General features: G+C 32.4%; 2 protein-coding genes across 13 annotated transcripts in view; one reads left to right on the top strand and one right to left on the bottom strand.

The window, feature by feature from the left end:
• LOC139502750 (alsin-like) overlaps positions 1–22,320 on the bottom strand; it is a 72,328-nt gene that overhangs the window by 38,485 nt on the left and 11,523 nt on the right. For 5 of the 9 annotated variants that reach the window (XM_071292322.1, XM_071292326.1, XM_071292323.1 and 2 more), the window contains exons 3-5: positions 12,330–12,416; positions 2,393–2,640; positions 128–1,723 (exon numbers count right to left, since the gene is read on the bottom strand). In XM_071292322.1, the coding sequence (XP_071148423.1) occupies positions 128–1,723; positions 2,393–2,640; positions 12,330–12,337 (1,852 nt within the window). In that variant the 5' untranslated portion in view covers positions 12,338–12,416. Of the gene's footprint in view, positions 1–127; positions 1,724–2,392; positions 2,641–11,845; positions 11,933–12,329; positions 12,417–22,320 lie in introns of all 9 variants that reach the window. The other 4 variants (XM_071292320.1, XM_071292318.1, XM_071292321.1 and 1 more) reach the window with 1 other exon arrangement.
• Positions 3,998–20,658, top strand: LOC139502751 (arrestin domain-containing protein 4-like). Of its 4 annotated transcripts, none has more exons than XM_071292329.1 (2): positions 3,998–4,078; positions 18,794–20,658. In XM_071292329.1, exon 2 carries the CDS (start codon positions 18,820–18,822, stop codon positions 20,539–20,541), a length of 1,722 nt encoding a protein of 573 aa, XP_071148430.1. In that variant the 5' UTR covers positions 3,998–4,078; positions 18,794–18,819; the 3' UTR covers positions 20,542–20,658. The 4 variants fall into 4 exon arrangements, with proteins under 4 accessions (XP_071148430.1, XP_071148431.1, XP_071148432.1 ...); XM_071292330.1 differs by lacking the exon at positions 3,998–4,078 and adding an exon at positions 8,937–9,036; XM_071292331.1 differs by lacking the exon at positions 3,998–4,078 and adding an exon at positions 9,637–9,799.

Here is a 22,320-nt window from a genome sequence, read left to right as displayed (position 1 = left end):
TACTGACTTTACTTTGGAAATTCCATGAAAAAAGAGCTTTTCTCAATCTACAAAAAATTGGTACATATGACAATAAATTAATCCACAGTAAACAAGATGCATTGCAATAAATTGATGTTAATCTTACTTGATGATCTTGTTGACACTTTTCTTTCCAATTCTTCTTGCTTGGCTAAAATGGTCCTCATGGATGATCTTTTTGTTGTTGTCTCAGCTGACTGACTTCCACGTTTAGGAGTTACTTCCCCTGGATCTACAGTTTTGCTTTGGTCTAACTCATCAGTTTTACTATCATCTAAGAAAAGCATCTCTGTCTTTATGCCTTCTATAAATGTTGTTTCGCCAAAAGAACAGTCTGATTTTTTAGGTGTTTTAGGATCTGGAGATTTTGACGTACTTGACTTTCTAAAATCTTTCCCCAATTGGCTTTCCACAATTTGTGTTGCGTGGAAAACATCTTCATCTGATGTGTCAAACCCTACGAGATGAATATTAGAATCCATGCTAGAATTTGTATCTTCTTTTTCCTTTTCTTCTGGTGCAGATGCAGACATTCTGTCCATTAATGATGTCTTAAAGCCACTTAGCATGCCAGTCATTTGCTGCGGAATAGCATAAGCAGACTGCATACCTGTTTGAACTGTTGACCAAATGTCAGTTACAGCTCCCTTTGCAGCACTACCATCAGAAACAGCGCCATTAGAATCAAACTTTAAAGCTAAGTCTTCATCATCAAGCTGTTTTGCTAAAAATTGTCTTGCATTTTTTCCATCAAGAAAACTTTTTGAACTAGAAACCCTGTGATCACTTTTGGATGACAATGACCTTTCTATTTCAGGTTTTTGTCTTTGCCACACATTTTCATCTGAAATAGAGCGCTGTATATTTGGTTGAGTCGCAGTGTTATCTCCCTTAGATTTTGATTCACTACCAGGATTTTCTACCTTTAAAAGTTTATCATCTCCTGTTACATTTTCTATTGACGTACCTGATGTTACAGTACTGCCCTCTTCTGTTGTTATTTTATTTTCTTTTGAAATAACAGTTTGTAAGCTTTGTTGTGATTGGCTGGTATCTACCAATTCTTCAAGATTTATTATGGCCTGTGATTGGTCCGAAACACTAGTTTTTACAGTATCTTTACAAACATGATCCTCTGTAATTATACAGGTATCAGAAGTTTCCATGTAACTGTAGATTTCCTCATTACATTTAGAACAAGTAGACGGAAAAAGTTTATGTGTAGTTTTTTCAATATTAGATGGCCGTTTTCTTGGTGAAATATCAAGAAGACTTCTTTCGACCAAGGCCATTGTATACATTTCCCCACAAACAATATCCAAGACATTTCTTCCATTAAATGCCTCAATCTGTATTGGGGTAACAGATTTTGTGACTGTATTTACTCCTAGTGCTATGCCACTCCCCCATACCCACAATTCATTATCAACAGACAGAGCTACCGTATGATTTTTCCCACATGCTATTTTCTGAATTGCAATTTTTTCATGTGGACCCGTATTTCCATGTTCACAAACTTCATTACAAGTTTTAACAATTTCAATAAGTTGAGGTAAAGGAACAGTCCCTTCATGTAATTTCTCACTCCCTTCTGGTACCCCACATTGTCCTTCACTTGATACTCCCCAGCAGAAGACATCACCATATTTGGTAACAGCAGCAGAATGGTTGGATCCGCAAGCAATATAATCAATTTCTTTATCTGCAATATAAAATTTTATGAAACAATCTTGGAATTCCTACATAAATGTACCAAATATTTCCTAATTTTTATAAATTTTAAGCATAATCACAAGGTTGATATTTTTATGTTCTACAGTGGGTTAATAATAGCTTTGTATTTGTATATAATTGTACATCAGTAACTTAAACCTATGTTAATTTTAAACAATTACAGCCCTCAAACATTAAAAACAAGAATACAATTCAAGACTGATATCTCTGTTTTGTTGATCTTGTATCGCTAATAATTTTTCTGTTTTCATTTTTGTGAGAAAAGCACACTTGATCCTTTTGGTCATTTAAGGTGGGCTAATAAAAAATACTGTCAAAAATCAACAAATTGTGATAAAATTTCACTTGTTGTATTTGAAAGACACAAAAGACAGTTTTAATTAATGATATTTTATTACATTTTTATAATTGCTTAATGAGATTAGTTTTGCTAATTGTTGAAGGCTGTACAATGACCTATTAGCTGCTAACTTTTATGTCATTTAGTCTCTGGTGGAAAGTTGTCTCAGTGGCAACCACACTAAATCTTCTTATCTTTATAATTATTGCATTTAAGTTTTCTTACAAAAAGAGAACAAAAACATATATAAAAATTTGTGATCTAAAAATTCTGCATATAAATGCACACTAAAACTACCTGTAAGACTCTCAACCAACACTGGATCATGAGTTTCTTTAGTCTCTAAGTTACCAATTCCCAGCTGTCCGTAATTGTTCTGGCCGCAAGCATAGACACCACCATCCTTGGTCAAAAAGAGGCAGTGGTCCCCACCTAACGCTACCTGTTTTACCTCCTTTTCCTTAAAGATGGGAAAGTTCACAACATCAACACTACCATAGAAACCCTGCCACAGAAAACAGCAGCCATCTTTTTCTTCTTTCTTGCTGTAAAAAAAAAATTTGTAACAAGTTATAAATGCCTGACTGATGCATACCCGTAGCAAGGGGGGGTTTCGGGGGGTTCGGACGAACCCCCTCTTGAAAACAAATAAGCACTGTTAAAGTCGATGTTCTGTTCGAATTGTGACTGTTAAAGTCGAGTTTGTTAGTCCAACGAACCCCCCTTTGGAAATTCCTGGCTACGGGCCTGCTGATGTACTTTTGACAATAAAAGTAAAGGAAACTAAGAACTTTTCACTATAATGACAATCAATGCATGTTCTTATGGTCTTATAATAGCTATTGTGTCATCCGGTTTCTTAGTGCAGAAGGTTATGAGCCTAATGCTTGGTGAAACCAAATCTAAACCTTAAAAAATTTCATAAGATTTGTATCTAATTTATGTTTCAATACATAAAATAAGTGTCTGCTGGTATGATGCATAACAATCATGTTAAATACACAACATTGTAAGGTGTCTGCTGCTAAAATTTAGTGAAATGAGTTAAAAGACAAAAAATATTATTATCACATGATTGTCAATGCCTAAAAGCATTGTTCGGCCTGGCTACGGGGATGCCTCAACACATTGTTCGGCCTGGCTACGGGGATGCCTCAACGCATTGTTCGCCTTGAAAGGGTGTTAAACACAATCTTCAGGCTTGACCAAAAGACCTCCAACCAACGCTTGTAAAATTGCTTTCAGGTATGTACGGTACAAGCCAATAGAATCCAAATTGAATTGTTAGTCTTGTATGATTTTTAATTTCAGTTTCTTGTGTATAATTCGGAGTTTAGTATGACGTCCATTATCACTGAACTAGTATACATATTTTTTAAGGGGCCAGCTGAAAGACGCCACAAGGTGCGCAAGTTTCTCGCTATATTGAAGACCCATTGGTGGCCTTTGGCTGTTGTCTGCTCTATGGTTGGGTTGTTGTCGCTTTGACACATTCCCCATTTCCTTTCCCAACTTTATGACTATGCGGTATTCATTGTTGAAGGCTGTACAATGACCTATAGTCATTTGGTCTCTTGTGGAGAGTTGTCTTATTGGCAATTATACCACATCTTCTTATAATATTATCATGTTTATATACCTCACACAGTCCTGATTATATCTACCTGACCTTTGATCAGCCATTCAACATACCGGTATATATAACATGGCCTTATTCCAATTGATAATTTGATTATTGTCTGATAGTTCTGCACTTCATAAATAAATATTTTAATATATTTATAATCTATATAAACATGTTTTCATATATTCTACTTCTGATCCGATAGACCTTTAATACGATTACCTGAATTAAAATCAGTCAACCTTGATAATAATATAAACGTGAAATTTTAATAGAAGAATCTAATTGTAGATATTTGACACTATTGCTTTCAGACATGAGATATAGGCGAACAATTTCAAATGTGTGAAATAATTTCGGTAAGTAGATAATTAGCAGTGTTGCATCACGAGAAAATTACTATAATTTTCTGCTTGGGACATTATAGATTTATTTATAATAAAATGTATACAGTTATGTAAGTTTCATTGCTTAATTGGGGGTGGTTCACATCAGAGCATGTAATTTTCTAAAATTAAAAATGTTAATTTTCCTGGAAACCAGCAATTTTGTAGTCTTTATTTTTATTCGTGAATAATCACCATTAAATAACTTTTCTTGAGTAAATTGCTAGATTTTGTAAGTCTGTATGCTATTATCTACATAAAGAAGTTTCAAACTGAAATATTGGGAAGGCCTTATTTGAATACCAAAAAACAATTTAAAATAAAAACATACCACACATATATATATATAAACTTATTTATAAAATTTTTAAAAGCTTTTAAATTGGAAGAGACCTTTCTTTTATTGATATTATATAACCATTCTTATAGGTTGGGGGCATTATCTTGACCAATTATATGACAAAAATTACCTGAAAGACAGAGAGTGTCATAATCAAAAGGGTACTGCAGACACTGGTCCGAGTTCAAGCTCAAATTAGACAGATTCTTTTTGTAAGATCTTCAGTACAGCAGCAAGGGTTTCAATAAATGTTTGATTATAACTATAACAAACCAGTTGAGCAAAAGGCCTTTTTGAACCCTTACTTGCTTGCAAAGGTTGAATTTGAGAGAAAGATCAGAATCATCATGCCTCACAGCCACAAAGATTTTAAGCATGATTATCATACTCAAGACTCAATATCTGTTACCTTTCAAAATTCTGGATTTGGTGTTTCAGGCACAAGTTTTGTTTATGAAGTTCAATTATAAATACAATGTACTGAGTAAAGTGTATGACAACACAGACATAGAGTCCTCTGACCTCCTCATAAGAAAAGTTCAACCTTTTCATAAGCAGAACCAGAAGGGGGGGGGGGGGGGGGATTTGGTTGATTATATATATATAGGGAATCACTGAATAAAATTGAGAAAGGAAATGGGGAATGTGTCAAAGCGACAACAACCCGACCATAGAGCAGACAACAGCTGAAGGCCACCATGACTTGACCTTTAGGTCAGTCAGATCAGCCCCCCTTTTTATGAAAAGTTCCGCCACTGCTTTTTCAGAGGTCCTAAGCAAATTGGTCCTATAAGTAAAATAGGTCTAACATCTGATAACTTGAGGCTACGAGACAAGAATTGATAGTTGATCTGAAGTGAAATAATTGTGTTTTTCTGCAATTTACATGATTTTTTTTATAACAGCCTACACAATTATTTTCAAGATAGCTTTCATAGTCAGCAAGGTGAATTTTCTTTAATCGTTTACTGCCTACAGTGAGTAAAAGTCAATATAATAATGCACTGTCATTATTTTACCATTATCTGATTTTAAAATGTTTTAAAAATCAATAAAACGTAGACATGAAACAATGTATAACATTTCTTATTCATTAAATTGATCTTCTTTGAAACAATAAGTCACATATTTCTTTTTGTTTAGACTCATTCATTTCATAATAAATGAAATGGAAACATTTTTAATAATGTGTAAAAATAGCATTTGACAATAGGACACCTAAATTGTGAATTGTTTAAGAAATGTACACACCAATATAAAAAAGGATATGTATGATTGTCAATGAGACAACTCCTCACAAGAGACCACAATGACACAAAAATAAACAGCTATAGGTCACTGTATAGCCTTCAACAAAAGCAAAGTCCATACTGCATATAGTCAGCTATCAAATTTTAAGGCCCTGAAAGGTATTTTTAAAAACTTTTAAATACAAAGAATTATTGGGTATTCAGACTGTAGTAACAGCAACCCAACAACAAAAATAACCATAAGACATCAAGAATGCAACACATATGTCTATAAAAATATGTCTAGCTATCTATAAATTTCTAAATTTTGATCTTTCTTGGAAAGACTACTTAGCTTGCAATATCAACAAATTTAAACAATGAAAAGTTGGTCAATTGGTTAATTCATACCATTAGTAATTTTTATTGATAGTATATGGGAAGCCAATGCAGACAAAATTGTGTTTATTCTATAAATGCAAATTTAAGCATGTCGATGTACATAAGAAATTGGATATTTATTTACACTCTAATTTGATTGGCACTTCTATTTAAATTTGATTTAAATGAAGCAAATGAAACGTGATATTAATATTTATTTAACAGTACTTGCAGTGTTTTTATTTCTCTCCTGGGGACACATTTTGTAACAAATAAAGCCTTTTCTATTGTGTAAGATTAAATAAATCTTATAATATAAAGCAATTTAGTGTGTTTTTTGGTTTCTTTAATTTTGAAAATTATATATTAATGTCCTGTATAAAATGGTTATTCTAAACCATTAAATGCAGTCTTCTATCAACTAAATCTACCCATAGAGTCATATATGGTTTGAAAGGATCTATTAGCTCCTGATAATTGGCTGCTTTTTTATTAATATGAAGAAAGGTTCAGAGTCAACATTTTCCAATATTTCATTTCATTTGACACATCATTTGTTGCTCATTTCTTCTAGAAATATGTGTATATTCTACTTATATGTGGTTAATCTAAAATAACACAGATATACTCTGTGTGCATGTCAACCCATCCTCATATAAATGAAGAATGGCCTATTATAAATATAGATGTTTTTTGGTGTTTTTCTATATTGTATCATTGATTTTAGTGCATATAGCCAACATCTGCTTTTTATTTATGTCTAGAGAATTGAAGTCAGCATTTTGCAATATTTTTGTTTGTTTGACGAATAAATGTTTATATGATATGTGAGTCACATGATGGGACTATTGATTAAGATCATTGTTGGATTTTGGGATTTTTTTGTTATCATTTTTTTCCAGTGCTCTTTCATTGACCTCTATACCCAACATTATGTCTATTATACATAAGGACCATATTTTTGAAGACCATATGTTGAATTTTAGAAATCTTTCCAGGAACTTTATGTTTGTTGCCCAGAGCAATTCTTATTGATGATATGCTCACTAGTAGCCATCATAGGCGGATCTAGGGGGGGCCTGAGTGGCCCGGGCCCCTACTTTCGTGGGAAAAATTTGGTTGATTATAAAGGGAATCACAGAAGCATGACTGGAGTGGGCCCCCCTTAGGTCAGTCAGCGGGCCCCCCTTAGAAAAGTTCTGGATCCGCCACTGGCCATGAGCTTTCAGATGACCCTCCCTAACTTGCAAACATATCTATTAAATAAAATTGAAAATGGAAATTAATGGGGAATGTGTTAAAGAGACAACAACCCAATCAAAGAGCAGAAAACAGTCCATGGCCACCAATGGGTCTTCAACACAGCAAGAAAACCATGCCCATTAACGACTAATAAAAGTTAAGAATCTGACATTCAAATGGAAGTTTTATAACTATTAAAGTCAGAGTGTCATGACCCAAATTGACCCCCTCAGAGACCTTCTGGCTTCTGGTCTAATGTGTGTCTAACATCTCTGTTTTAATATTTGTCTCTAGAATTAATGACAACATTTAAATGCAGGTTTTACTGTAAACAGTATTGACACAGACAGTATAATTGGTTAATACTAGATTCTATTGACTTTATTCATTTGTGAGAAAATGTTCTGAATACAAATCGTGTGTGAAGGATGGCAAATAGTATTCAACTTTTAATATGTATTTCCTTTCACAGTAATACTTAGTCAATAACATTTTGTAAATATTTTTGAGATTTGTACTTTAAAGAGGAGCATAATTCAATTTCTACTTCAACAGTTAGTTTAATAGTTAATGGAATCTCTCTCCATATATAAATGAGGAAATGTAAACTGAAACATTTTAAATGAGTTAAGTATGCACACTTCGCCCTGCAATCTGATTAAAATCAAACCTCTCAGCACTCATGTTTTCAGATATGTGACATTGCATATCAGAAAACTTAAGCGCTGAGACATTTGATTTTAATCAGACTGCACTTTGCCAAAAATATCCATGAATATAAAAATTTTCCTCAATTCAAAAACATTGGTACCCTTAAAAAAAGATAAATTTACATGAGTGTACTTATAAGTTCAAAGAAGTGTACGTAGAACCTACATTATTACCAATATCTGTGTTTAAAATCTGAGCCATTACATAAAAAAGACCTCAAGTCATAAATATACCATAGGTCTATATTGGATTGTTTTATAATAAAGGTATCAATAGATTGATCAGAGACTGGCCCCTGAGGGCCCATCTTGATAAGATGGTGTAAATGGTATGTAAACATGGTAAAGGCTTGTTAACTATGTTAATTACATCAAAGTCTGACTGAATATTTAAAAGGTGATACATGTCTCTTATAGTAGATTTCAGAGATAGCTGTTGTTTTCAATATGGAGGTTGAAAAAGTACCATCACATGACATTTTCAATGCATCTGAAAATCTTGCAACAATAAATGTTCCCATTGATTGTAAGCAGTATACTGATATGTTCACTACTCATAATAATGGACCAACTTTAAACTCAAAGATTATCTTTATCCTCCTTAATTCTTTTAAACCTTTAAATACACCTGTAACTATAATGTTTTTATAAATTATACAGATAGACAAAAAATATATCTTCGGAAATGTGCAGCTACTTATAGCCTCTAATTCACTTCATCAATATTTATTTACATTAATTAGGAATAAAAGAAATACATTGACCTACATATAACAAACAATAACTTCTTTTTTCGATAACACCTTTTTAAGAAATGGACCATCGACCTACAAATCGGTTTATCTAACAATAGACATGCAAGACCTTTAAATACCGTTCTATCAAAACATTTCAACAAATACACCCCTTAATACACACAAACAATAGAAGGAACTAGACAATCTGCTTTGTTAGATATTTGTGTACTGTGGTGTGGTGAACTTTTGTTCTTTGTTTTGAAGGAATATTTAAAGCAATAAATTTGTTTAGGTAAGTGTAAAATGTAATATCACTTTCTAGTTTTTCTATATTTTCTAGCTTTTGTCTTATAACCAAAAAATAATAATTGTACTACAAAAGAACGTACACTTAATTGTCATCTTTAGAAATGTTTAATTTTTTTAATATATATCTTATAAATTATACAAATTATTTCAGCTAGTAATTCAAAACCTTAAACTTTAAGCACCAATAAACCGGAGACATTTTATTATAAATCAATTACCCCCCCCCCCCCTCCCAGAACCAACTCACTCAAAAAACTTTTTTTTGTTAGAAAATTTTTTCAGAACAGAGTCTATGAGTATAACGTAGCACCCTCCATTTCTTCGAAATTGGTCATGTTAAACACTAACTTCTTATAATGGATGAAAAAAGAAACAAAAAAACAAGTTTATTAATTCAAAAATTCACATAAAAATAAGAAGTTTTCCAATACCCCCTTTAACATATTATCTACAATTTTTTTTTCAATTAAAGAAACAAATAGCTATTTACAAACAAATATATTTGTACCCCTCTAACTCTGATCTGAAGATAGCGATGTTTATTTATTTTACCTGTTATGCTAATTGTTCTTTTAAAACTACTGAATCGTGGCGACATTTCATTTGAGAACTTGGCTTGAATGATTTTAAACACAATTTCAAAAGAGCGCTATATATACTACTACATGATCTTGTTGGATTAGGTATTGGCTATAATATAAAAATCTGGATAAGTGTCAAAATGAGAAATTTATATATGTCTACATGTAAGTAAATTCTTAACATTTTTATTTTAAATTTTTATATATTTTAAGACTGATTTTCTAAAATTATCAAATTTTCTGTTAAAGACTTTTCTCGTTTTTTATATAGATTAGACCGTTGGTTTTCCTGTTTGAATGGTTTTACACTAGTCATTTTTGGGCCTTTCATAGCTTGTTGTTTGGTGTGACCCAAGGCTTCTTGTTGAAGACTGTACTCTGACCTATAAAGGTTTTTGTTTTACAAATTGTAACTTAGATGAGAGAGTTGTTTCATTGGTGCTCATACCACATCTTCTTTAACCATCAAGGCATTTATATATTTTTATGTATTGTTGTAGCAACAATCCTTAACTCTTAAATATTTTTTTTGGTATTTTATGTTTATTTTATTGCCATACTTTTCATTGCTGACAAGATATAATTGCATTTATATATTAATTTCTTCAAGTTCAGCCTCGAATGCAGGAGGTCCTGGAGTTCAATCACCAGCAACGTCAAACAATTATAAGACTTGAAAAATGGTATTTGCTGTAACCTTGTGAACCAGCACAATAAAAATCTAGCTGGAAAAATGCATGTTAAATACATGTTCTTAAATTGAATATGCATTTCAATTGTCTCTAGAGACTTGACAATCTTAAACCATCCATCACAGTGACACCATTATCAAATTTAAGACAACAGAGGGGGTAGAGTGTGCTACTGTTTGTTCAAATATTCAATCAATTCAAAAAGTAAAGTGACTGCCAATCACCAATTGTTCTAATGACAATCACCTCATGAGAAATTTTTTACATTTGATTGTGCCACCTTTGGGCTTTTTCAAGGTGGCCAGTTTTTATTGGTGGGGGAAGCTGGAGTGCCTGAGACCATGACCTTCGATAGGAAAACTGACAATCCTATTAAATGAAATATTTTATAGTACATGCATATATATGAACATTGATTTTTTTAGATAATCTTGATGTATAGTATATTTTTGTATTAAAATATATTTATTCTTTCGCAGGTAATAAAATATTGAATGTGTACTATATAATTTTCTGTACCATTACACATATTGAGTTTGAATATTAATTTATTACAAACGGAGATAGAAATTCAATTTCATGCTTAATAGATTTGAAAAAGATTTGTATATTAATGATACATTCTATGAAAAAAATTATTGAATGTGCATGTACCGTAACACATAATGAGACATATTGATTTTGAAAACTAATACTATAAATATTTCATAACAAAAAGAAATATAAATTCAATTTAATGCTAAATAGATTTAAAAAAAGATTTTAATTCAGTTTCCAATTTTTAAGGATTAAACATCTATCTCATTCAATTGTTCTCCTAAATTTTCGATTGAAAATTTCACTGCATTGGTTTTATGATATGCGAAGCATAAAGAATTTTAACAGTGGGAGATAAAAGGTTACTGAATTATTGATTTTAAAATTCATGCAGACGGAAGAATATTTGATAAGATTTGAATAAAACTGAATTGAAAATTGAGTAATTCACAAATTTTTGAAAAGAAAGCCACAGTCATTTGCATTTTTTAATCAAAATATAGATTGTTACGGACATTTTGCATTTTTATCCTTCTTTTTAAGCTAGTATTTGTATTCAGAGAGATCAATGTTAAGCATGTTAAATGCATCTTTAAGAATTATTCTTATTAAAATATTCTTTGAAACTCAGTTAATAAATTTAAGGATTTCAGTTTAGAAAACTTTTGGGGTTAACTCAGCATGCATTCATAGGCTTTCTTTCTTTAAAAGTGTTTATAAAATTAAAGGAAAAATATTGTAGATTTATTATTTCATGCATATGGGGTACCAATTTTCGTTGCTTTCATGAGTATAGGGAAACCCAAAATTTAAACGTTTCACAAAATATGAATTTTTCTTCATGCTTGTATACAAGCTATTGAAATCCACAAAATCAATAACCTTGAAAATACAATTTTCCTAAATCCACAAAAACTGGAACCCTCTGAAATAAATGAATCTACAGCATGCAAAAGTAAAAAGAATGAAATATGTATTTTACCCCTGTTCTGTTGTTACGATCTTAAAAAAAGGCCATTTCGGGTGGCAAGCAGGGTTTACCTTTCTATGATTTTGAAAGTGAACTGGCCTATAAAAAAAGTTATATGTTCATTAGCTCAACTGATAAGTTCATGTTTGCCCTACTTCCAGTGGCAACTATTTCATGCATGCTCAGGATGAGAACTTGATTTCTATAAATACTAAGGTAACATTCCACAATTGTGTGTTGATTGGGTTGATATGCAGAAAATCCAGCGACTCCTGGAAAAAGAGGGTAAAGGATAGGGACAGAAATGTGTTTTTTATACACTGATTCTTTGTTGAAACAAAATGCTATGAAATAGTCATTTCTCAAATGCATTTAAACAGCATTTTACTATACAAAAGTATAAATTGGTATAATACAACAGAGAAAATACATCTGATGAGTTTATTATATAATTTCAATCTTCAATTTTGGGGGATTTCACTTCATGTAAATTTACCTAGACATTTTCTGTTAATTGTTCAACTTGACTATGGCACCAATTTTCTGTATTTCTTCATCTTATTCTTTAAATCATATCTTCACACTGCAAAATCAAAGAAATATCTTATTCCATAATTAGAATGATCAGATTTTAAATTGAATGATTTTACCATAACTTAAGGAGGTAGACCTAACTTAAGGGAAATAACTCTTAAAATCATCAGTACGTTTGTGTCAACCATTTTCAAAAATATATTCTAAGCTTCCAGGTTACATAGATTATTTTCAATCTGTTTCAGGTAAATGCTTAAAATACATTGATGAACTTGTCTTTAACAAATGCTTAACTGATTTCCAGAGTTATCTCCCTGAACCAAAGTCTACCCCCTTAAATTGATATAGAAGAGAATATTTGGCTTTCCCATCTCCAGCGTAATATGAGGCAGGCATAACCTGTGAATGGGGACGAAGTCTGTATGTATTATTTTCTTAATTCAATCATGTTGATAAAAGAAACCGAAATACCGTACGTAACGTTCCCGATTTTGGTTCTGTTGTTAGGGAATTAGCTGTGACGTTCTTTAAGTTATGACGTCATATTCGATGTAAACAAAAGAAACGCTTTCATCAGGGAACGTAACGGTTTTTTTTCATATCAAACAATTATTAAAATTGAATTTGTATTGAGATCCAATCTTATGTTTTACTAGACTGATAAATATAAAAAAAAAAAATCAAAGTCTCATGCAAACAAGACAGATTTCTGCGCAAATGCGGGAAAACCGGAACAGGAACTAGATCTGAAAAAAAAACGTTAACGATTTTGAGTTCATTAGTACAATGAAAAATTCGGGAAATTTTCCCAGATTTTTTTTTTTTTTTTTTTTTCATTGATTTTTCTACCGTAATTGGGGACTTCGTCCCCATATTACCAAGAGATTCATGGGCTTACATATTTTCACCAATGGTCATACATTGAAAAGTACATTTATATGAAAATAATTCTTTAAGATCCAAAGAACTTTGACACTATTTTCTGATCAACAATTAGTCTTTCAATATATTTGGTATTCATTTCTTTTCCTGGGTACTTATTTTCAAGGAATGATAAAAATTATATATTGGTGGTTGTTTGGTTTTATAATTTTAACAAATTCTGTTCCAAATCCTTCAAAAAACATGTCATTTGTTGAGTATGGAAAATCATTTTGTTGTACCACATGTACCTATACCCACACAATCCATGAAAATATGATAATTATAGTACCCCAAAAAGAATGATGAATCCACAGTATGGGATTTAATGACACAAGGCAAATGTAAAATGTTGCAAAAAGGCAAAGATCAAGATTAAACCAATAATTATCAGGTAGATTTCGTTTTGTCATAAAACCAATCTGTAATTCTGTCGAAATTTTTAAATTATTTATCGTGGGAAAATAACTAGTTCTGTTAATCATGTTAAAAAGATGGGAAGAATTGAAAACGATATATGTTACAATATCATTTAAAAGAAATTGGTCGATTATTACTTAGTCACATTCATAATTAATGACATATCGTGATGCTGCCATGGAATAATTGCTTACCTAAGCAATTAAAATATATGTAGGTAGGTAGATGCCAAGTTCAAACTTACAATTAAAATGTCCAACTTTTTTTTTTTAAAACTCGATTTTGATTTCTTTGTAAACTTCAAGACATGATGATGGAACAGAAAAAGTAAAATTTCAGATAAAATGGGTGCAATTTTAGATAAAATTTACAGCTTTTTCCTCTATAAAATTAAATTAATGTCAAAATGGGATTTAAAGCTTGATTTTCTATGAATTGAATGTTCCAGTTCAAAAGGTCCATAAATTCTTCAGCGCTTGTTGCTGCAATCATGGTAATGGTATCTACATTTTTTATTCTTTTGGTTTTAATGGAATATATTTTCTCAATGAATTTGTTAACAACTTGTCTACCATGTCTACATTTGTGTTAATTTAGACATTTTCATATTGTTGAGCGTTTGTCAGTTTATAAAAACCCTGCTGTTTGGTGTGAGCCAAGGCTCCGTGTTAAAGACTTTACTTTGACATATAAAGGTTTATTTTTACATATTGGACTTGGATGGAGAGTTGCAGTCTCATTGACACTCATACCACATATTCTTGTATCATTATATAAGGCAACCTTAAATTGTATATTTGGTTGTGGAGTTGATGTCTTATTGATATCATATCTGATACCAAAGATTTAAACAAAAACAACAACTGATGACCCTAGTTGTGACTTTGGCAAGACAAATCTACATAAAGGGTCTGGTTTGTAAAAAGTAGATATATATTAAAGAAATGGAGAAAAAAATAGCAACTAGAGGCTCTAAAGAGCCTGTGTCGCTCACCTTGGTCTATGTGAATATTGAACAATGGACACAGATGGATTCATGACAAAATTGTGTTTTGGTGATGGTGATGTGTTTGTAGATCTTACTTTACTTAACATTCTTGCTGCTTACAATTATCTCTATCTATAACAGTACTTTCTGTGGAAAATGTTATTGAAAATCTTCAAATTTTAAGAAAATTGTTAAAAATTGACTATGAAGGGCAATAACTCCTTAGGGGGTCAATTGACTAGTTTGGTCATAGTGACTTATTTTTAGTTCTTACTTTGCTGTACATTATTGCTGTTTACAGTTTATCTCTATCTTTATAATATTCAAGATAACAAAAAAACAGCAAAATTTCCTCAAAATTACCAATTCAGGGGCAGCAACCTAACAACCAATTATCTGATTCATCTGAAAATTCCAGGGCAGATAGATAGTGACCTGATCAACAATTTTACTTCCTGTCAGATTTGCTCTAAATGCTTTGGTTTTTGAATTATAAGCCAAAAACTGCATTTTACCCCCATGTTCTATTTTTAGCCATGGCTGCCATCTTGGTTTGTAAGCTGAGTTACCGGACACATTTTTTTAACTAGATACCCCAATGATGATTATGGCTAAGTTTGGTTAAATTTGGCTCAGTAGTTTCAGAGGAGAAGATTTTTCTAAAAGATTACAAAGATTTACGAAAAATGGTTAAAAATTGACTATAAAGGGCAATAACTCCTAAAGTGGTCAACTGACCATTTTGGTCATGATGACTTTTTTGTAGATCTTATTTTGCTGAACATTTATTGCTGTTTACAGTTTATCTCTATCTATAATAATATTCAAGATAATAACCAAAAACAGCAAAATTTCCTTAAAATTACCATTTCAGGGGTAGCAACCCAACAACGGAATGTCTGATTCATCTGAAAATTTCAGGGCAGATAGATGTTGACCTGATGAACAATTTCACCCCTGTCAGATTTGCTCTAAATGCTTTGGTTTTTGAGTTATAAGCCAAAAACTGCATTTTACCCCTATGTTCTATTTTTAGCCATGGCGGCCATCTTGGTTGGTTGGTCGGGTCACCGGACACATTTTTTAAACTAGATACCCCAATGATGATTATGGCCAAGTTTGGTTAAATTTGGCCCAGTAGTTTCAGAGGAGAAGATTTTTCTAAAAGGTTACTAAGATTTACGAAAAATGGTTAAAAATTGACTATAAAGGGCAATAACTCCTAAAGTGGTCAACTGACCATTTTGATCATGTTGACTTATTTGTAGATCTAACTTTGCTGAACATTATTGCTGTTTACAGTTTATCTCTATCTATAATAATATTCAAGATAATAACCAAAAACAGCAAAATTTCCTTAAAATTACCATTTCAGGGGCAGCAACCCAACAACGAAATGTTAGATTCAACTGAAAATTTCAGGGCAGATAGATCTTGACCTGTTGAACAATATTACCCCCATGTCAGATTTGCTCTAAATGCTTTGGTTTTTGAGTTATAAGCCAAAAACTGCATTTTACCCCTATGTTCTATTTTTAGCCATGGCGGCCATCTTGGTTGGTTGGCCGGGTCACCGGACACATTTTTTAAACTAGATACCCCAATGATGATTGTGGCCAAGTTTGGTTAAATTTGGCCCAGCAGTTTCAGAGGAGAAGATTTTTGTAAAAGTTAACGCAGGACGACGACGACGACGGACGACGACGACGATGGACGACGACGGACGCCGGACGCCAAGTGATGAGAAAAGCTCACTTGGCCCTTTGGGCCAGGTGAGCTAAAAAGTAAGAATGGGAAATAATGGCTAAAAGAAATACAGAAAAGAGACAAATGGCCTTACAATTAAAGAATTTAGAAACGAAGAACCCCAATTAGACCCCTCAATATGAAGCAGGGTTAAATTATCTAAGTTATTGGAGTACTTTTAACTCTCTCTTATTTCTACTTGATCAATACAATAACAAACGTCACAGAGACTTAGCTGTCATGTGATTTCTCCCACATCCTAGTACCCATTTAAAGATGAATAAAGAATTCTCCCATCGCCAAATGTACCAATGAAAGATGAAAAATTAATTCTTCCCATAGCAGTTAAAACCCACAGCCAAATGCTATTGAAAGATGAATAATGTATCTCTATGGCTGTTCAAACTTCATTAAAAATGCAAAAACATGTTTTCACAGAAAAAACATTTTATGTCAAGGACAAAATGACTTGTAATAGGTGATGCATGACATCATAGTCTATGCCTGCATACAGGTGCATACACATATTTACATATTTTCAATTAACTGAAGCAGATTATATATACAACCTTCTAACGGTATGCATGACTTTCTTTTAATTTTACCTAATACTAATGTTAGTTCTACTTGAGTAGAAATAAATTGATATATTTTAATACCATTGTTGAACGATATTTAGAAAAATAAATATTTTATATTTTTTAGGTTAAGTATATTTTATTTCCTGTTTTCATGTTAAATTTTAAGGACATATACACTTAAATTTAATTTTCAGTAACATGGCTGGTATTTTTTAAAGTCTGTTATAAATATTTTGCTAGCAATCAAAATAGTTCTAAAACTTCTAAAAAGTTCTAAAGTTAAATGAATTTCAGGTAAAATATTTTGAATTTTTTGTTACTTTTCTTATATTTCATTATATATACTTTTCATTCTGAAAAAAACTCCAACATGTTTTATTTTCCAACCACAAAATTCTAGTTTTTTTAAAGTGTTTGTATCTTCAAAGCTGTGAGCGTATAAAGCTATCTTTATTTTTTCCATAATACATCAATAATACAATTCTGTTTATTGGCCTTCAAGGATGTAAAATGTTATGATTTCATTATTTATTTTGCAGTCAAAATATATTTAACATGTGTACCAATTTTGTACATAAATTAGGCTAAGTTTAGTAAGTTTTCTTATTTGAATTGTGGTGCATTTGTCATTTTATGGCCTTTTATAGCTGACTATGCTGTGTGGGCTTTGCTCATTGTTGAAGGCTGTATAGTGACCTATAATTATTAACATCTCTTGTGGAAAGTTGTCTCATTGGCAATCATACCATATTTTCTTTTTTCTATAATAAATAAAATAAACCCAAAATGCAGTCAAAATTCACATTTTGCCTGGCCTAAAAAATGCAATTTAAACCTACAATTGTGCTACCTTAGTAATCCTGTTTACATATATTAGATTTTTTGAATGGAAGTGATGAACAGGATAAACTAAACAGTTCTATCTACTCAAAATGTTTATTTTAGTTTTAATAAAAAAATGTAATTAAAAATGGATAAACTCGAAGTTTGAAACACAAAATGTTATATATTGTTTATAGTAAAATAAAGTTTCTGACGAGCTAAAATAACAATTACTGGAATTAGGTTCTCACAAATAAATGCCTCAACCGTATTTAACCGTATTTATCCATTGAAAGAACATTAGCGAGTTCAACAAAGCTAACAATGGCTTGGAATGTGAAATTAAAAAATAAAATGTTTTTCTTATTGTTGGGAAAAATAGGCCGTAAAAATTAATGACTTGGAAACCGCACTAAAAATTAAAGTTTGAGGGGATTATAAGCTATTATAACAGGGGAGAGAAATGGTGGCATGTTTGTTTGATTTTTATTCCTTTTTTCTGTCATCTTAATGTAGTTTTTAACTTTATCCGCATAAAAAATAATAATAAACAGAAGGACAGTTTGACATTGAAACCAGTAAAAGTCAGGAGCAGACTTGACCTTTTGCTCAATTTCTATAAACTGTTTACCGGGTACAAATGTACGTACTCAGGTACTGTGAATTCATTATGATTTGAGGAATTCCAATTCTCTAAGTTTTTTTGGGTATGTTTAGCTGTCAACCACAAATTTAAATGTTCACTTAAAGAGAAATTTTGGATAGGATTAATATGCAGACTTGGGCAAAACCATGAAATCAAACACCCACAAAATAAGTACAGACGGAAATTTAACAGAAAATTTAATATTTAGGTATTTTAAGTGCATTTTTGGTTTAGTTGGTTGAAGAATATCTTAAGTTTAAGAATTTGTGTTCAGAAATGAAGTTCTTTCTGTTTTTTTCCAGATGGACTTCAAATTGCATAAAGAAACATGGGACCTAGCCAATACAAGGATACTAGTCTTGTAGAGACCCAGGGGAGTGTAAGTCCAGTGGGACAAACAATGGACCTGACGGATGACATTGAAAAGATAGAATTAGACCTAACTGGATTGGACACTAGTGATGAAAAAACTCGCTATCGCCAAAATACCACAAATGGTGGCCAACAGATAAGTCCAAGAGCTGCTAAATACAGAGATGGAGGCTCCAAAGGGAAGTTTGCAAAATACATTACAGTTCCTGAAGATAACACTAACAAATCCTCACCAAAAGCACATAATTCCCTCAGAGGTGCCCCATCTATGATTTCTGGGCATGGTACAACAAGGTCTAGAGGAGCACCATCATTTGTTGGAAGTGTGCCAACTACCAGTTACCATCCTGGACATGAAGGCACCATAAGGGGGCTGCCATCTTCTATGGGCACATTGACTGGAAGACGTAATCAACCTGCTTATAAATCTTGGAATGGTGCACTTCCAAATGGGCATCTACCGCATGGTCATACTCCTAGACCAGGAACACTTGCTTTTAGACGTGGTGGAACTGATCGTAAGGAACATTTAGTCCACCATTTTGGAATAGAAGTTGATAAACATATCAATCATAGATATTCCCCCGGGGAGGAGATTTCGGGGCGTGTTGTTTATGATGTCACAAGGAATTTAGAAATAAGATTCATTGAATTTCAAGTTATCGGACACTGTGCTATCACTACAATTAATAATATTACAAAGATTAAAAAAACAAAAGTTGACAAATTTCTGTGTAAAAGAAAATATATGGTAGGGACACCAGATGGAAGATGGACTTCACTTATAACCCCTGGACATTATGTATCAAGCTTTCGCTTTTTGCTTCCGTCAGGAATACCCTCAACAGTTCAATATGATGACAATAGAAATGGATTTAGTGCAGAGATAACATATATGTTGAAAGTTCGAATTTGTGACGAAGTAGGATCCGCTTCGGCAAGAAGCAATCATTCTTTAAATACGCTAGTAAAGGTGCTCCTATCAAGGAGACTAAATTTCACAGTAAGAAGACCATTTGATATTCATTCTGTACCCATGGGTCTCATGCCAATTATTCATACAGAAGACATTCAATTATCGTGTTCGGGAGTTGCAATAATAGATATGAGTCTAGATCGCACATGCTACTTAGCAGGCGACAACATCATTGTACATTTAGAGACTCAAAACAAATATGCCCGTAAAATCAAAAGTATTTCTTGTGAACTGGTTCAAAAAGTAACTGTTCTTGCCAATAAGTATCGAGCAACATACACTGTTATCTCGGTCAAGGAAAAAAATCCTCAAGGAGTTAAGTCACGACATAGTAAAGAAAAAATAATGAGTTACAACATAAACATGCCTACGCAGGTGTCATTTTTACCCAGCATTCTTCCAGGATGTCGAACATTACATGTGACATACACTATATTTCTAAGCATTAAATTCAAATTATGCAGTGGAAAATTAACAATGGAAATCCCCATAAGTATAGGACCTGCAACCAGTTCTTCAAACTTAGAAAAATACAATTCTGTTCCGAATTTCAATCGACCTGTACGCTTCCCTCATTTCAACAGAAATGGAGATAGCAAAATATCTATAGCTGGAGACCAGGGACCTCATGTTCATTCAAAGTTTTCGCATGAAGGGTGTGCTGGATTACTTTGCTGTTTTGGAAATGATGGAATTCGGTAAACCTGTGAAAACTTTAAATAGAAATGGAATTACATTATTATGATTTATAACATTACACTGTAATTTATTCAACAGTATTATCCACATAAAATAAAATACTATAATATTCTTCTAAAATTTTGAACTTTTAGGATCAAAAAGCTATTTAAAGTGCTCTACTTCAGAAAAAAAATATAAAGAGAGACTGAGTCCATGGGACACAAATCAGGGGCGGATTTAGGCGGGGGCGTGGCGGGCGTGCGCCCCCCCTAAAATTTGCAAAGCATGGGTTGTCCGGACGTAATAAAGTATCAGACGAAAGCAAATGTCGTCGCATTCAATCTGTTTAACATTCAAACAAGTATTACTATATAAAACAGTAATTTAACAGAATCATTTAACGTGATTACTAATCAATTAACTGACCTTTTGTTTATTTAAGTTCTATAAACATGTTACACTTCAAAGGAAGGTGTCAAACGCGGTACTGCGTTTGATGACAAATATCATAGACTTTTAGCAGTTAGAATAAAACAATTGTGACATTGTAGTTGCAGTTTTATTAAACAATTTCTTTGATAATCGAAGTTCAAAAACATCCCTACATCACTTTCCCACGAAGAAGGTGAAAGTGCCCTACCCGCTATTTGGGTAACCGGTTGGTTATTTCATCATGGCACGACCAAGAAAGCAGTCTCAGTTAGACTCTTTCTTAAGGAAAGATAAAGATTATGGTTCAAGCGAGAGGTTAGTTTGTTAATTTGACTCATTATTTAATATCTCTGTGACAATATATGATTCTCACTTGCAACATGTAAATTTTGCCGAAGCATGCATTAACGGTCAAGGCCTAAACCCGTAGGTACTACCGTATTACATGGGATCCCACGAAAATAAGCACAATGAATATTTTAAGGATGTCATTTTGATTTTAGTGGTTAGCGGCCATTTTTGTTTTTGTTTTACAGTATGTAAAAAGTCCAGCACGACCTCCGAAAATAGAACAAAAATAAAAACACGTATTATGAATTGACAATTAAATTGTACCTGTAATAATTTTCGTTTTCAATATCTTATATTGGTCAGATGAGCTATCATCATTTGCTTCGTCTCACTTTTTTATATGGAGAATCAGTTTGTGTACTCAGAATTGTTTCTATTCTACTTTTGTTCAGTCCCGTTTTCTGGTAAATATATAGAGGTAGTCAATAAACAGAAACTAATAGATTTTTTGTTAATATGGTTAATGTAGTCATTTAAATTATGCGGTTTTAGATTGAATCTTTAATTTCTCGCTCATTTTACCACAAATGTTTCTCGCCACACTTGTCTTGGCAAGATATCTATCTACATTGCACCCACTCTAGAAGAATATTTCAATAACTTAACCTCAAAAATTTTTCGCATCGCTACGCTCAGCGATTTTTTTTCTGCGCCCCCCTAACGTCAAATCCTGTATCCGCCCCTGCAAATGATGCCACTGCTTGCATATAAAATCATAAAAGGGACATAACTCAAGAACAGTAATGAGACACCTCACACATTCTGATTCATTGACATTGGAACTTCATCTGTGGTAATGAGCATTGTGTATAAGTTTTATTACATGTAATTGATTGGCAAACTAAACTAGCTAGAGAACTGAGACATCAGACTAAACCAACCATCAAAATTAAACTGCTCAAAGACAAAATGAAACAACAAATGGTCCAAATAGCCAGTGACTTGGTACATTTGGCACACCAACAAAATGTTATGGGGAAAACCAGTTTAACATGTACACAGACATTTCAATTTTAA

This window comes from Mytilus edulis, chromosome 14 (assembly GCF_963676685.1).
Source record: "Mytilus edulis chromosome 14, xbMytEdul2.2, whole genome shotgun sequence".
NCBI classification, from domain to species: Eukaryota; Metazoa; Mollusca; class Bivalvia; order Mytilida; family Mytilidae; genus Mytilus; species Mytilus edulis.
Note: the sequence above shows the minus strand (reverse complement) of the source record. Positions and strands in the feature narration are given on the sequence as shown.